We start from the raw sequence: 13,432 nt of genomic DNA, 5'->3' as shown, positions 1-13,432 counted from the left end.
ACCTGGGCCAGAAAACAAAAAGAGGGAGCCGGCCACTGTTTCTCCTTTGGCTCACACAACTGGAGATCGTTTACTCGAAAGCGTAATAGCCGCCTTTACATAACACGCCAGAGGATTTTAATCAGGGGAGCGAGACGCTTATCTAGGGCCTTAGCGAATGCAGAACCAATGTCGTAGCCAGCCTCGGATGCTGCATACTTCACCGCAAGGCAGGTGTCGAAAGTAAGGGCCGTGATGCGTATGATGCGCGCCTCATCGGGCTTTTTGCCGTCGAGCGCCTGCTTAAGCAAGTGGAAGGCTAGACGCGCCGGGTGGAGGAGCTCGTAGTGCGCGGCTAGAAGCACTGCCAAGTCTTGCTTAGACCAGACCGCAGAGAGGGCCTGGTCTATGGTTTTGCCCAAGGTTACCTCAGCTCTCCTGACTATGTTTGCGTACTCGCTGACCGATGTGGTTCCTAGCATCTCTGCAATGGTGTCGTAGTCCTTCTTGCCGATGGCTGTGACCAGGCGCTTCTCATCTCCATCGATGTCGAAGCGGTCAGACCTCTTGTGGAGGATCCAGTGCTTGAAAACCTTTGTCCACTGCTCCTTTGTCCCTATGTCTGAAAGAAGGTCGTCGTTGAGAACCCTTTTGTAATCTGTTGTATACTCCGTGCATGTATTGTACCAATCCTCAGAACTGCAGTGGATAACAAGGTCAATAAGGGCAGCTTCGTCGTTCTTCCCCGAAAGCGCGTTGCGGATAAGTTTGGCACGCACATCTCCGGGCTTATCCCAAAGATAGGCGAGCAAGTTCTCGGTGGGGCCGTTCTTGAGGGCCTTACGAATAGCGTCGGCAGCAGTGGTACCTGTTGCGCTCAGATACGCCCTCAGAACCTTCTCTCGTTCTTTACCGCTGTATGCGCTAGCCAGTCCTGCTATCATCTGCTCATTGGAACTTTCGACAGCCTGCCTCAGCTGCTCTGCAAGATCTTGGACCGTGGTGACCATTTGCGGTTTTATTTTTTGGATGCCTGCCAAATTATCCAAAGTATTATGACCGTGTTTCAAACTGCAAGTAGACCATGCCTTTACTCATGAGATGCGCAAACTCTAGACTACTCCACGCGCCAAAAGACTAGCAGATGCTTTGCTAGCTTAGGCTCGAAGCATTTCCGAATATCCATTGCGAGGGACCCATACGCCCTGTAGGCGTACTTGCACTTCAGGCAATGGTCGTACATCATGGAGGTGAAGCGACAAATCCGTGCGTAGTTGCCTTTGCGCTCAGCGCAACACTGAGAGCAGATATACGCAGCCGCCTGGCCCGGGTCGCAAAGCCAGTGGTGTGCTAGAATTAAGGCCGTCTGGTCCACCTTCACGTACCGGGATGCAATCGCCTGGTCAATAGGCATCCCAGTGGTCTCTTCGTATGCAGCGGCAATCCGCATCCATTCATCTGGGACACTTGTCGCAAGCATACTTCCGAGGACTTCGTAGTTGTCACTGTCTAGCGCCATTCGAAACGCCTCCGCATCACTCTTTATTGACTTGCGATACTTTCTATCATGCTTGACCCAGCCAGAAACAAGACTCTGCCAAGGAGTACCCACCCCTATCACTTCGTCTATTTCTCTAACAAGTTCGCGTCCATAGAGCTTTGTGTAACAGACCTTCGTGCCGTACCAGTCGTCAGGCATGCAAGCTATAACCAGATCCAGTAGTGTTATCACATCTATCTTCCCTTTAATAGACTCGTGAATCAATTTCGCCCGGAGCTCAAAGCGTGAAGTCCACGCGTGCACAATCATTGTTTCATAGAAGCCTGTCTTAAACGCTTTGCGGATGGCTTCCGAGGGAGGGATGCCATAGTTTGCGTGATAGGCTGGAATGATCTTATCGCGCTGCTCAGATCCATACGACGCAGTAATCTTGGTTATCTTGTCCTCGTCTCCAGCATCTATTGCTTTGTGAAGATCCGCGGACACTGTGGATACCGTGGCAGACATTATTTTTTAGGCGGAAGTTCTTCCAGACCCGCAGCCAGCACAGCAAACGGCCCCACCTCAGCGACTGTCCGCTCCTGATCATCACTGCTAACAAACAGGTTTCCTGTGTAGCTTATGCTGTTACACCCTATTTCAAAGGGCTTTTCAGTTTCGCGCACACCTATGAAGATGAACTCCTCAGCAATGAGCAATGAAAAATCGCGGCGATAAACCTGTACCATGCACTCATCACTAGCATCTTCAGGCGCACTGGCCGAGGGCCTGTCGAAGCCTAGGCCGAGTTCGTGCTTGTTGACGGTGATAAGATCACCAGCATTGCAATATTCTAGGAGCTTGGTGTAATGCGCATATAGCTTCGCTGGTGATGGAGGTCTTTTGAAGCGAATCACCCCGTGGTTCCGCCCAGCAAACACGGAAAGTTGAGCTGGTTCATCACATCTATCTGGGTCTGAAAGCTCACGTTCTACAAGGGCCCTCAGTGGAAAGACATTCCACTCATTCTTGGAGAGGAAAGGAAGCCCTATCAATTGGATGTGTTTGCGGGGCTGACTGGCCCCTGATAGCTTGCCGGCATTGTACGCAGCCAAAATTCCGCGCCCTAGAAGAGGCTGCACTACTTCCATGTCACTCAGCACCAGAGGCTGTAGTTGATGGACGAATTCTGCAGCGCAGAGGAGTAGATGTACATCCATAATGTTGAATCTGTTCCTGATGAGTATAAGGCCATTGTGTGGCGCCATCACAAGCTGGTCAGCTGGGTCTGGCGATCCCAGTGCATCTGGTGTCTGAGACTTGAGACTCTTAACCTTCGACTCTAAGGCCTCTCTGCGCCGCAGGACAACCGTGGTCAGCCCCTGAGCCCGGTCCTGTAGGATAACGTTATCGGTCTGCACCCCCCTCGCTCCCGGGTTCTCGCGCAGGCTTGCTATTGCCGCCAGAAGCGAGTCCATAACGACTATTTACTCTTGAAGAATTTATAATCTAACCTATACATGCATATGATCGTAGCTCGAACCAGAAGAATAGTCTCCTTGGGCCACGCTAGAAGCCAATAGAACCTGATTGCTATCACTTTTATTGGCTATCTCGTCGAAAAACGAGTGACCAGAACAAGACGAATTCATGTCCGGGGCAGTACTCAGGTACAATCCCGAGTTGCCCATGGGGGCGTCTCTCATACCAGGGAGAGGCGCATCGGGAGCGAAATTGTGCGCGTACTCACCCGAGTATGGATAGGGATAGGAGTAGGGATAAACTCTATCCAGTGGAACGCTACAAGCAAAAGGATTTGGCCAGCTTTGGGCCTGGTGGGACTCTATACCGAAAAATGGATGGCGCATGTGGGGTGGAGGAGCCATGTAAGGTGGAACCATCTGGGGCGGGGGAGCCACAGAGGGAAATCGTGGAAAATACGGAGGGGGTTCCATGGCGACCTGGCTAACCGGAGCGGGCCCAGACACCTCGGGGGCGGGCTGCCTGGACGGCCTGGAGGGAGCCGAGCGCATCGGGAGCAGCACCCTCTCGTAGATCAGAGCCTCTCGCACAGTCTTCGACCGCAAAAGGTTATTGTATGTCATTGTGAAGATCTGGAGAGGGTAATCAGCACACAGCTTAGACCGAGCAACCTTCCGAAAGTTAGGCAGAAGGATGCTTCTGTCATAAATTCCTTGTAGAATAATCCCTTGGAGGGCTTGGCGGTCCTCGGGGGTCATGATACCGCGAAACAGCTTACGGACGTGCACCTCGTTATACCATCTATATGCTTCCCGTCCTGTGATACCGATGTCCTTTGATATTGCCTGCCACTTGACCCGAACCTTGCTGACACACTTGTGCAGGTACTCTAGGTTTTCAAGCAGCTCTTCCACTGTAGACGGAAGAAACAGAACCTCTTTTACGTGCGCGGCGACGGCCGACAAGATAGAGAGATGCTTCGGGCTATACGTATTGAGCAGATCCATTTTTTTACAGCTTACTGGACATTTAATTTTCATGTAACTCACCTGTATTATTAGCTTTCTAACATGATCGTGTTGTTCTTTAGTATGTGTCACATGGCTTCTTGCGGAGCGCCTCTGTCCTGCAGAGACAAAGTTGACCGCCCTTTCATCCCATGACCTAGGCGGGACCAAACACTGTTTACAACTCTGTTAGTTTACATTCATTGCCATCTGCAGCGGCCCATATCCTGCGGTTCGCGATAATTGTCCTTGTCAAAATCATTTGTCCAGCTTACAGTAAAATAGCGGGGGCTTACAGTAAGGTTCTATTGAGGGTTGATGGCACCTGGCACCATGCTGTGGCATGTGTACCGCCGTCTTATTTCTTTTGGTAAAAGTGATGGCTCTTTCGAAATTGATTTGCGTTTGACCTGAAATCCAGTTTTCATGGCAAGTTGCACAAATCGGCCGTTTCCGAGGCTACTCTGAGGCAGAGCAGCTGTACGTACGTATTTCCAGCATATAGGAATGGTATCTCGCAGCCCGGGGCTCTACAGCCCAGGATCTTTCGGTTGGCGTCCACCCATGGCCCCAAGCGGACTTGAGAAGGGGCTGTCACCTATCACAATAGCTCCAGACAGTGCACAGATTGCCCAGCTGAGTGTGCGCGGCACAGTTATGAGCAGGCGTGCAGGTTCCAGGTACAAGTGAGTGACGACACGACTCCAAGTAGCTCGCTTTTTATTATAATTGTGGTGGAGGAGTGTTTACATGTCCTTCTTTGAAAATTAGCACATACTGCACCCCCTTTGATGCACTGCTACATGGCGTGGGGCTTGTGTGGCTCGGCGTCTTCCACAAGGATGCGACTGCCCACTTCTCACTACAGCTCCACGATTCTATGCTTTTGTTTCACTGCATTGCAGCTCTAAACGCTTAGCAATGCTTATTTCGCTCTGCACTTGTTCCCTGGCTGCACGCTTTTATTCTGTGCCACGCCTACGAGACGCGACGGATCTGTTTTATCTTTTGGAGTACTACACGCTGTTTCTCTACGCTTTCGGCGATATATGGGGCTCTTTTGCCGGACATTCCCATGAATTGCCGTTCAGCTAGGGGGTACGTGGCTCGATGACTATGGAACAAGTTTTTGGAGGCAACTTGCCTTCCTTGTGCGCCACATCTTATAGAGGCGAGTTTCTTATGGCAGACAAAGCAAGGGTTACTGCTATATGCATCGTTTTGGCCGAGGAAGGGCTATCTCACTCGATCGGTAGCAGACTTTGTGTCATCAGACCAGAATTGACTAACATGTCCCTAGCACTGAATGCCTGCTTCACGGTCTCTTCAATTGATGCATTGTTTCCACTCAAAGATCAGTTGTCTCGCCCCTGCTTTGCTTTCTGGAGCAGCGTTCTCTGATGGCCATAGAATGGATTTCCTTCAAGATTGCTTGCTTACGACTCTACGTGGGTGCATATGCTAGCACCGGTTTCATCCTATCACGGGCTAGTAAATTTTAATTTATGCGAGACCAATCTAGTACATATCAAAAGTTACAGTAGGATTGACAGTTATTACACGATCGTAGTGTTCTTACAGCAATGTTTGTTGAACAGTCAGACTGCCCATTTGCTGGGGTGTGTTGCCATTGGGAAGGGCTACCTTGGCAGAGGAAGTAGTGTACATGTTAACCATATATTTTAATGGAAATTGCTATTATAACCGTCAGGCGAAGCACTTCTAATGAAAGCCTGTCCTCCTTTCAAGCTCCGGCCGGAGATCCGTGACGACCCCCTGGATATTTACAAGCTAGAGTTCTCTGCTGACGGCGCTGTTCTCGCAGCTGGGTACGGCGATGGGACTGCTCGTCTCTACAACCCGGCCTCCGGGCGGAGACTTCACAAGCTGCAGCACAGCAGCCAGCACCCCATTCCATCTCTCTCGTTCTGCAACGTCACTAGCGCAGGCTCCGTTCCTCTTCTGTTGAGCGTGTCGTCAGTTGGTCAAGTGTGTCATTGGCACGTCTCCCGAGGGTCAATGTTACATACGTTCACCGAGGACAACAATGAGCTATACACCTGTACATTTAGTCCTGATGGAACGTCCTTTCTGACGGCCGGCAAGGACATGGTGATCCGCTGTTACGACGAGAGTACCAACCAGCTCTTGTGCTCCTTGCGACATGGAAATGAGGAGACGACTTCTGGTCATGCGAACCGGATATTTTCAGCCCGTTATAGAGCAGACGATGCCAATATAATCGCATCTGGTGGCTGGGACAACACTATTCAGATCTGGGACATCCGCGTTGGCCACTCTGTTTGGTCCTACTATGGCCCCAATGTGTGCGGGGAGTCTCTGGACACCGTGGGGAGCTACTTAGTTGTGGGGTCATGGAAGGGGACAGATCAAATTCATGTCTACGATCTGCGCACTCGTGATACCCTTGCAATCTATGACTGGTCAAAGCACGTTCCTCCTGCTGCTAGTGTAGAGGAGTACCAGGTTGCAATCGACGCTTACCTGGACGACTGCAAAGAGGAAGCAAAGAACAAGCTCCGGGCAGAGCGCATTGCAGCATATACAGATCAAGTTGCTGCACTAGAAGATGAGCAATCGGGCAGCGACAGTGATGCAGATAGGGAGCTAGAGCGAAAAGCTGCAAAGATTGGCATGGAGCTTATGTTAGACACTAGCGGCACTGAAGCGCCGTGGAAGTCCAAACTAGTAGCCAACACCTTAGAGACCACCCTTATCTACTCTGTTAGTGTGTCCAAAAACCCTGCTATCCCTCTGGTATCTGCATGTGGCAGTGGGGCGAACGAGGCAAAGGTGCTGGATTATAAAACAGGTGAAGTCTTAGGGGGTGTGCGCCTTCCAAAGAGCGGGTTTGCCACCGCGATGTCTCCTGACACGCGCTACGTTGCATATGGCGGCGCCGGATATGGCATTTGGATGGCCAACATACCTGACCCAACCGAGGCACCAGAGCCAGCTGCTCCTCTTGCCACTACACAATCGGCAAAGCAAGCCACGAAACCATCCTTAAAGAACACGATCCGCCCTGCTCCTGAAAAACAGCCGGTGGGACGACCAACGCATTCGATGCCAGATAAGCCCAAGGCTGCTGCTGGCTTGGCTAAGCCGGAGCTCCCGAACGGCCAGACTGGAACAGGTGCTAGTGCAAAGAACCTCACCAAAATGACCATCCCCGCAAACAGTCAGACAAGCTCGACGTCTTCTCTTTCCGGAGACAAGGGACTGCGCAGTAAGCCACAGGAGCGCCTTGGAAGCGCAAAGGCTCCTGGCTCGGCTGGTGCCCTGGCCCCACTTTCTGGCTCTCGCGTTAAGCCCCAGGCGCTGGCGCCGATCAAGAAAGACGGGGAGCAAAAGACCTCTGTAAGGAAGCCCACTAAATGATGTAACAGGACCGCCTCGTCCTTTCGGGGCCTTGGCATCCTGTGCAGTCAGTAAACAAGGAGCATCGAGCCACACAGGGGAGTTCACTCTTCTTTCTCAGAGGCAGAGTCGTTGGTATTCTTCCGGAGCGCTCTAAGAATGGCTAGGAAGTCGTACTCTGGGGTGACGTTAAAAACATGAGCGACGTCATCCTCTGTGACCGTTGTCGCGTTACTTCGAATAGCCATCTGGTAGCTTTGATTTGTAACGTCGGCAATAAAAAGCTCAGCAAGTCTGGAGATCAGCAGGGGCGCCTCAGCAGAAAGGAGAGTGATGGTTGGGACAGTTCGGCAAATTGCGCGAACACGCGAAATTGGTAGTCGCCGTACAGCGTCCTTCGAGTGTGTATCCATGAACGCAATAAGGAAATCTGTGTTGTCATACTCCATTAAGGCCAACGAAATAAACCTTAGCTTTTTAAGTAAAATCTTGTACTAACATCTTGCACTAACTTCTACATATACGGCCTTCCGCTTGGATGTGTGGTTCTGGAGTCTTGTTAGATCCTGTTCCTAGCGCTGCAGACAGCAGTACGGGCGCTGGAGACGCGGCAGACTCGTTTCTCTTTAAGATGACATTGGATCCCATCAAGAACATGCAGGCCCTTCTTTCGGACAGCGACTCGGATTTATCCACTGCTCCAGTATCCATGCTTTTGTCAAAATATTCGTGCCTCCGGGGCGCCTCTCAGGCACTTCTTGTCCATAGTGTGGACCTTGAAAAGAAGCTAGCGATTGCCAATGCAGAGATAGACAGATTGAGGGCATGTCTTCAGACACCCCCTCTGTCTTCTTTTTCCGTTCAGCCGTCGTTGACGAGTGTGCAGGCCACCCCGGAGCTTTTCACTATCCATACTAAGAAGATAGCAAGGCCTCGATCATCAGACCGCCACCAGCGTCCTTCTTCGCAGAAGCCAGCAGAGCGTGACTCTAAGCATGTACTCCGGCACAGGCCCTACACCATGTTGGAAGAGATTCAAGAGAGTGTCTCCTCTCGCTCTACCTCCCTCAACTCTGCTTCCAGCAGGAGGGCATCTATCTCTGGTCCTTCGGGGACTAGGGTACCGTCTTGCAAGGGGCGATCAGCGTCTACCTCCTCTCATGCCCTAAATAGCACCGTTGCCGGAATACCCAGTATAGCATCTGTCACAAAGGGGCCCTATCCCGCCCACGCAAGTGTACTAACCAATCTCTACAGACGGCAGCATAAGTATCACTTTGTAAAGAGTAGTACAATTGGTAGCAAGCGGCGGGCCAAGGCACTTACTGCATGCAGCCCCCGACGTCTCAGCTTTGTCTCTTCTTCCTCGCCTGCTACGTCCATCAAGCGACGACTTCGCCACACAAAGAACGAAAGCTCCCTTGAGAATCTTCTTTGGGCCATAACTGGAGACAATAAACTCATGAAGCAAGAGATGGCCACTCTGCGAGAGAGGTTCGAAGACGTCACAGCAGCATTGGAAAGCTTCACCCGTGTGTCAACGGATCAACACGAAAGCCAGAGCTCGCCGGTTGTTGTACCCTGCTCGAAATCAATCCCCATTAACCGACTACCAGACCTTTCCGTATCCGCGCCCATCGACACAGCAAACGAATTGCATAGCGGGGAAACAGTGTCTATAGATTGCTCCACGATAAACCCAGTCCTCTCCGCACTACATAAGCCTGCTAGCAAGACATGCTCTTCGACCATCACCGTTAGCGGCCAGCACAGCCTCATTATACCCCCACGCCACGCCAGTAGTAATGGAGACAAAGACAAGTCTTTGACAACTACACTAGGCGGTTCGGTAGATATGCTAATGGAATGCCCCTTAGATCTTCAGGTGCCAGCCAAAAAGCAGAACACAGGAGAACCGGTTGAATCAGCACATTCTTCGCAACCAAGCTATTTGCAGCAAATATATTACGCATCCCACCAGCAGGCGCTTGAGCAGCAGAATAGTGAGCTTCGCGAAAAGAATAAGAAGTTGAAAAGCATGCTCATAGAGCTTAAACGGTCTTTCAATCAAGGAAATATTTCGGCAATTATAGAGGATAACGATGTTTTGGTTGCAAAGGTCAATGACTTGGAGAGAAAGCTCTTTATCTACGAAGCATCCGCAGCCCGGGCCCATCTTGCAACAGAGACAACCGCTCCACATGCTAGTATAGAATGTGCAACACAAACTGATGCATATCTGGGTTATAATGAAAAAACTCCAAGGGCTGTTGCGGCTGCATGTGACCAAAAGGCAATTCAAACTGAAATTCAAACTGAGATCCAGCAATCTGCCGCACAATGTACAGCAGCTGCCAACGTCGACATACAGTCAACCCTTACGGCTCGAGATCTCGACCTTACGATGAGCAAGCTTGTAGCTACAGAAGCGACGCTTGCCAAAGTAGAGGCAGAGCTTGCACAGGAACGTGAGCACTGCTTTGCAATACGGAACCAACTAGTTGACACACGAAATAACGCCCTAGATTACCTGCAGGAGACCACTAGATGTAAAGAGGAGCTGTCCAAGGCTAACGATGAGCTTAAGGAACTTACAAAGGAAAACTTACGTCTCAACAGAGAGCTACTGTCTATGGAAACCGCTCTTGAAGCATTACAAACAGCACCAGCTCCGCCACTGACCGTCTCGTCAGCCACTCAGACGGAACACGACTTCCTGGAAAGAGAGACCGTCGTTAAGGATGACTTGGCACAAGATCTTGCAGCAGAAAACGTGTCTCTGATGGAGCGTCTTCGGCTTTTGAGCGAGGAGCTTCTTGACACCTCGGCAGAAAAGGAGAAGGCAGTTAATGAGGCGGTCGAACTGCAGAAGAAGTATGATACTTTGCATGCCTATGCTTACTCTCAGCATGCAACGTATACGCAGCTAAGCGACGAGCAGCTTTCCACGGTGTCTATGCAACAGAAAATCTTGTCCTTAGAGGAAAAGCAACGAGAGTCAGAGGTAACACTTCAGAAGGCAAACGAAATACAGCAGGCCCACGTGGCCCTTACTCAAGAGGTTTGGAGGATGCGAGCTGAGAATGAAAGGCTTTCAAGAGCCAACACAAAGCTCACAGACGAACTTCGCGACTTCAAACGAAAGACAAGCGAGGCGCTTAAGGAGCATCTCAAGACAACAGTTAGCCTGGAAGAGCATCGTCTCCTTGAGGAGGAAGCAGCATCTCTTAGGGCTGCACTTGAAAAGCTCAAAGATTCATCTGATAAGCAATTCCAGGCTATGTACGCTGAGAAGAAGGATTTAGAAGCCATCATTACACAGCTTCGTACACTTAAGACAGATGATGAAAACGCACTCGTGTGTAATGCGCTGAATCTCGAGAAGCGTCTTCAATGTTTGGAATCGGAGCACAAAGCGAGTCTAGAGGAGAATAAGGCAATAACGACTCGTGCCGAGGTAGCCGAGCTGCGACTCAGGGAGACATTAGAGAGCATGCAGCGAGCTTCTGACGACTGCAGCAGACTGCAAGAAATGTGTACAGAATTACAGAATAGAGGTGCTGATCAAGCCGCTATAATTGCAGGTCAGCAGCAGGAACTTCAAAGCCTCCAGCTGACTCTCCATGACGAAGTGCTAGGCTTGCAGGCCCGTATCAAAGAGCTCGAGGAAGATAACGAGAGACTTGTCATGCTTGCACACCCTCTGAAGACAGATCAGTCTAACAAACAGTTGCAGACCTCGCCGTGTGCCGTTCTTGGTGCTCTCGCACCTCGTGGCACAACATCTAAAGCAGTTGATGACGCTCATGTGAAGCTTGTGCTAGAGAATGCACATCTGCGCCAGGAGCTCTCGAAGTCAGAGCAGCAAATCAAGGCTCTCAAGGATCACTGCAGTGACTCTGATGGTGCCAACATTACCCGTGATCTTGCGCGCTTAAAGCAGATCATTGAGGGCATCCATGTTCCGCCAGAATATAACGGCTCCCCTGGACTGTACGTCACCCGCTTGGAGAGTACATGCAGAGAGCTTACTAACGACCTAGAGAGGCTGCAACAGAGTTACGAGGACATGAAAAACCGCCATCTGCTGACCTGTGCACAGTTGGAGCAGATGCTAGGCCATCCAGAGATCCGAGTTGTCGTCAGGGATGTCAATGGAACTTTTCTAAACGGCGTAGAGCAGCATCGAGAAATAAGCGATGCTTATGAGACAGTTATTAGCCAATTATTCCAAACTATTAGAGACCTTTCGGGCAGAGATTCGAGAATCGTATCGGGGCTCTCTGTTCAGAACTACATCGCTGCAACGACCACGGTAGAGATACTGCAGGCCAATCTGCGCGCAAAGGAACTTGAAGTACACAAGCTCAATCGCATGATCTCAGACCTAAGAAAGGCTAATACCGAAATACTCATGTTAGCGCCCCCCAACGGATGAGATGATTTACAAGGTAGGGTCTAATAATATTTTTCAGATCTAGATGCACCAGAGTGCTCTTTCCTGTGTTTCCTCCTACCACTTCCGGATCTGTGTCTATCGTCTTGAGGCTCCTCATATTGAGCGCTTCTCTGTGTTCGAGTCCTGCTGGAGCTAGATCCGTGATGCCCGCTTCCTCTATCATTGTAATCGTCTAGAACCACAGAATCTCTGTTCCTGTGTGACGAAGACGACCGCTTTCTTCGGCGGCCTTCAGAGCTCCGGCTGCTAGACCTTCTAGCCTTCTCAACAAGCTGCTGTGAGAGGCCTTCATCAAACTCTGACGCACTATTAGAATAGATTGTGGATGTGGTACGCTTGAATGGGTTTAGCGAAGCGCTCATCGAGCTGGTATAGGATCCACGTAATGTTTGCGAGTTGCCAATCGATGCACTGCGTGACCGTGCATGGGAGAGGTTGAGGTACCCAGATGCCACAGCAGGGGAAGGCTGTTCTGAGACGTGACGAGATGTTGATCTTTTGGCAGTATTGCTCGCAGACCGACTCGATGCACGAGAATGAGTTTGCGAGGGAGGTCTACTTGTCTCTCCCTCTCTGTAGTATCGTTGGCTCCTACTCTTGTGTGACTGTTCCGCATAGGGTCTAGTTGACCTCGTGTTGGCAGATTCAGATTTCAACGTTCTACCTGATAGGTCACGGCTTAGCGATCTTCCATTGCTGGCGGTTCTGGACACGATAGAATCCTTGATGTGAGTTAGCTGCTCCTTTAGTATGTTGTTTTCCGTTAGTAGTTTCTTTGAAACTTCCAAAGCCTTGTTCCGCTCCTTTTCCAGAGAAAATATTATCTCCTTCTGCTTTTTAAGCTCTGTCCGAAGCTTCTGGGTATCTGTCCCACTCATGCTGACTATCCCTTCGTTCAGACTGCTTTCCTCCATCATCCGTCTTGCTTGCTCCTTCGTATGCCGATATGCAAATAAGAGCCATTCCTCGAGGTTTGTGCTCGGTGGTCCGGACTTGTTGAGCGGAAGAGGGTAGAAGGTGCGCTCAAACTCTACTGCGTATGCCACGATGAGGAAGCAACGCGACTTGTTGGCAGCCGATTGGATCGTTGCATCAACAGAGTCGCTGTGTGCCCCACCATTCGCATCCCTCATGCGCTCGAGATCCTCCACAAAGAGCAAATCGAGACTTAAGTCCAAAGGAGTTTGACTGTTCGGCCGACGAGAGCTTGTCTTCTCCAAAGCCGAGGTCAGCATACTTGTGAATACGTCATAGCGCCGTTGGTTTCCCGTTTTGCGTGTCATTTCATCTATATATTCAGGCGTGAACGCGTTGAACCAGTGTTCTCCAGTTTCATCATTCTCAAGATGGACAGAGAAATCCCCCGTTTTAAAGCGCAGCCAGACATTGTACACGACACCCTTAATCTTGATACTCCTGTACGCCTGGATGGACGACCCCTTAGTCTTTCCCTGAGCGCCAGAGGACGATCCCATAACACTGGAATTTTAGATTAAAATGTGATAAAAACCCCTGAGCCGGTTCAAAAAGAACAAAAAGCAGGGAACGGCACGCCCTCCTCTGTAGCCAGTCTGACCAGGTCCAGTATAATTAGCTCCACAGCCGGGTCAGAGTCTGGCAGAGCTGTCCTCAGCTAAAAAATTA

The 13,432-nt window shown here is 50.5% G+C and overlaps 8 protein-coding genes across 8 annotated transcripts; 2 read left to right on the top strand and 6 right to left on the bottom strand.

Annotated features, from left to right (window-relative positions):
- Positions 1-95: 95 nt before the first annotated feature.
- GL50803_0014551 (Alpha-6 giardin) lies at positions 96-989 on the bottom strand (the record flags this gene model as incomplete). The annotated part of the gene is made up of 1 exon (XM_001706909.1): positions 96-989. One exon carries the CDS (start codon positions 987-989, stop codon positions 96-98), a length of 894 nt encoding a protein of 297 aa, XP_001706961.1.
- A 107-nt stretch (positions 990-1,096) lies between these two features.
- GL50803_007799 (Alpha-4 giardin) lies at positions 1,097-1,987 on the bottom strand (the record flags this gene model as incomplete). Its single annotated transcript, XM_001706910.1, has 1 exon — positions 1,097-1,987. One exon carries the CDS (start codon positions 1,985-1,987, stop codon positions 1,097-1,099), a length of 891 nt encoding a protein of 296 aa, XP_001706962.1.
- Positions 1,987-2,937, bottom strand: GL50803_007800 (ATP adenylyltransferase; the record flags this gene model as incomplete). The annotated part of the gene is made up of 1 exon (XM_001706911.1): positions 1,987-2,937. The coding sequence occupies one exon, from the start codon at positions 2,935-2,937 to the stop codon at positions 1,987-1,989; it is 951 nt and encodes a 316-aa protein (XP_001706963.1).
- Positions 2,938-2,973: 36 nt separating this feature from the next.
- GL50803_0014552 (uncharacterized protein) lies at positions 2,974-3,948 on the bottom strand (the record flags this gene model as incomplete). The annotated part of the gene is made up of 1 exon (XM_001706912.2): positions 2,974-3,948. One exon carries the CDS (start codon positions 3,946-3,948, stop codon positions 2,974-2,976), a length of 975 nt encoding a protein of 324 aa, XP_001706964.2.
- A 1,725-nt stretch (positions 3,949-5,673) lies between these two features.
- On the top strand, positions 5,674-7,350 carry GL50803_007807 (WD40 repeat protein; the record flags this gene model as incomplete). Its single annotated transcript, XM_001706913.1, has 1 exon — positions 5,674-7,350. One exon carries the CDS (start codon positions 5,674-5,676, stop codon positions 7,348-7,350), a length of 1,677 nt encoding a protein of 558 aa, XP_001706965.1.
- An 83-nt stretch (positions 7,351-7,433) lies between these two features.
- GL50803_0014553 (CCAAT-binding transcription factor subunit C) lies at positions 7,434-7,778 on the bottom strand (the record flags this gene model as incomplete). The annotated part of the gene is made up of 1 exon (XM_001706914.1): positions 7,434-7,778. The coding sequence occupies one exon, from the start codon at positions 7,776-7,778 to the stop codon at positions 7,434-7,436; it is 345 nt and encodes a 114-aa protein (XP_001706966.1).
- Positions 7,779-7,867: 89 nt separating this feature from the next.
- GL50803_0096018 (putative Spindle pole protein) lies at positions 7,868-11,767 on the top strand (the record flags this gene model as incomplete). The annotated part of the gene is made up of 1 exon (XM_001706916.1): positions 7,868-11,767. One exon carries the CDS (start codon positions 7,868-7,870, stop codon positions 11,765-11,767), a length of 3,900 nt encoding a protein of 1,299 aa, XP_001706968.1.
- A 20-nt stretch (positions 11,768-11,787) lies between these two features.
- GL50803_005167 (uncharacterized protein) lies at positions 11,788-13,263 on the bottom strand (the record flags this gene model as incomplete). The annotated part of the gene is made up of 1 exon (XM_038046157.1): positions 11,788-13,263. The coding sequence occupies one exon, from the start codon at positions 13,261-13,263 to the stop codon at positions 11,788-11,790; it is 1,476 nt and encodes a 491-aa protein (XP_037901775.1).
- Positions 13,264-13,432: the final 169 nt, after the last annotated feature.

The sequence above is a fragment of the Giardia intestinalis genome, chromosome 3 (assembly GCF_000002435.2).
Source record: "Giardia intestinalis strain WB C6 chromosome 3, whole genome shotgun sequence".
NCBI classification, from domain to species: domain Eukaryota; phylum Fornicata; order Diplomonadida; family Hexamitidae; genus Giardia; species Giardia duodenalis.
This window is presented reverse-complemented; position numbering and strand designations above follow the sequence as displayed.